The 1,113-nt window shown below is 44.7% G+C and overlaps 1 protein-coding gene across 1 annotated transcript; it reads right to left on the bottom strand.

The window, feature by feature from the left end:
- Window positions 1-226: 226 nt before the first annotated feature.
- LOC148124344 (olfactory receptor 6M1-like) lies at window positions 227-808 on the bottom strand. The gene has a single exon (XM_087917278.1). It carries the CDS (start codon window positions 806-808, stop codon window positions 227-229), a length of 582 nt encoding a protein of 193 aa, XP_087773404.1.
- Between the last annotated feature and the right edge of the window lie 305 nt (window positions 809-1,113).

Below are 1,113 nucleotides of genomic sequence, written 5' to 3' on the forward strand. Positions count from 1 at the left end.
ATGTCTGTGGAACTGGTTGGGGTCCCCAACCAGGTCCGCCGTTTGAGCGGGAGCACCAGCAGCTCCCATTGGCTGGCTCCGTTTGACAGTCGGCTATATAAGCCGGCTGTCGAGCAGAGCCAGCCGTTGTCGCCCGCTGGTCTGCAAGTTAGCAAGCAGACGCAACAACCCTTTATTCTTTGCAATAAAGCCTGTTAGTCGTACGCTCTGGTCTCATGCCTCTTCCTTACCATCGCTCTACAACAGTGAGCATCACTGCTAAGGAGACAGCTGTCTCAAAGTTCAAGAGGAAAGGCACACTCTTGCTGCAAGAAAGCTTTATAATTGGGGCATAGTCACAGAAAAAATGGTCAATGAGATTAGAGCCACAGAAAGACAGATGGAGAAGGAAGGGCACTGGAAGGAGAAGGAGAAGGAACCCCCCAGTCCAGCAGCCCAGGGTCAAGAAGACACAGAAATGTTTGTTCATGATGATGGTATAGCGGAGTGGGTAACAGATAGCAGCATAGCGATCAAAGGCCATCACAGCAATAAATATGCACTCATAGGTACCCAGGGAGAAGTAGAAATAACATTGGGCAATACATTCCCTGAAAGAAATAGTTTTGTTCAGATAAATCATGGTTACGAGCATCTTTGGGCAGATTGTCAAGATAAAGATAGTCTCCAGAAGAGACAAGTTGCAGAGGAAGAAGTACATAGGAGTTTGGAGGCGTTGGTCCATGCATACCAGGGCAACGATGGCGAGGTTCCCAGTTAACGTGAGCAGAAAAACCAACAGGAAGACACAAAACAAGAAGCATTCCATGGTCTTTGAAAGTTAGAAGCTTACTAAGATGAACTCAGTCACCACTGTGATGTTGGGAGAACTCAGTTCCATCACCAACATGAGCCTGAAGGTCTTGCAGTATGAATTTCTATAATTTCAACACACCCTGAACTTGAGAAGAGATGGTCTGAAGTCCAGATTTTTTCAGTATATAAACTTCTAATTGTCTACATTTAGAATACGAAGGACATTTACTTCTCTGCTTTATTTGGCTTATGTCTTGATATATTTTCCATAGGGTCACACATTCAGTAAATTATATGGTTTTTTAAAAAGCAGCCCAA

The sequence above is a fragment of the Pseudonaja textilis genome, chromosome Z (genome assembly GCF_049901715.1).
Source record: "Pseudonaja textilis isolate UNSWEBS1 chromosome Z, rPseTex1.2, whole genome shotgun sequence".
NCBI classification, from domain to species: domain Eukaryota; kingdom Metazoa; phylum Chordata; class Lepidosauria; order Squamata; family Elapidae; genus Pseudonaja; species Pseudonaja textilis.

Coding starts and splice junctions, on each gene's coding strand:
- LOC148124344 (XM_087917278.1), bottom strand. CDS start 808: ATGGAATGCTTCTTGTTTTGTGTCTTCCTGTTGGTTTTTCTGCTCACG.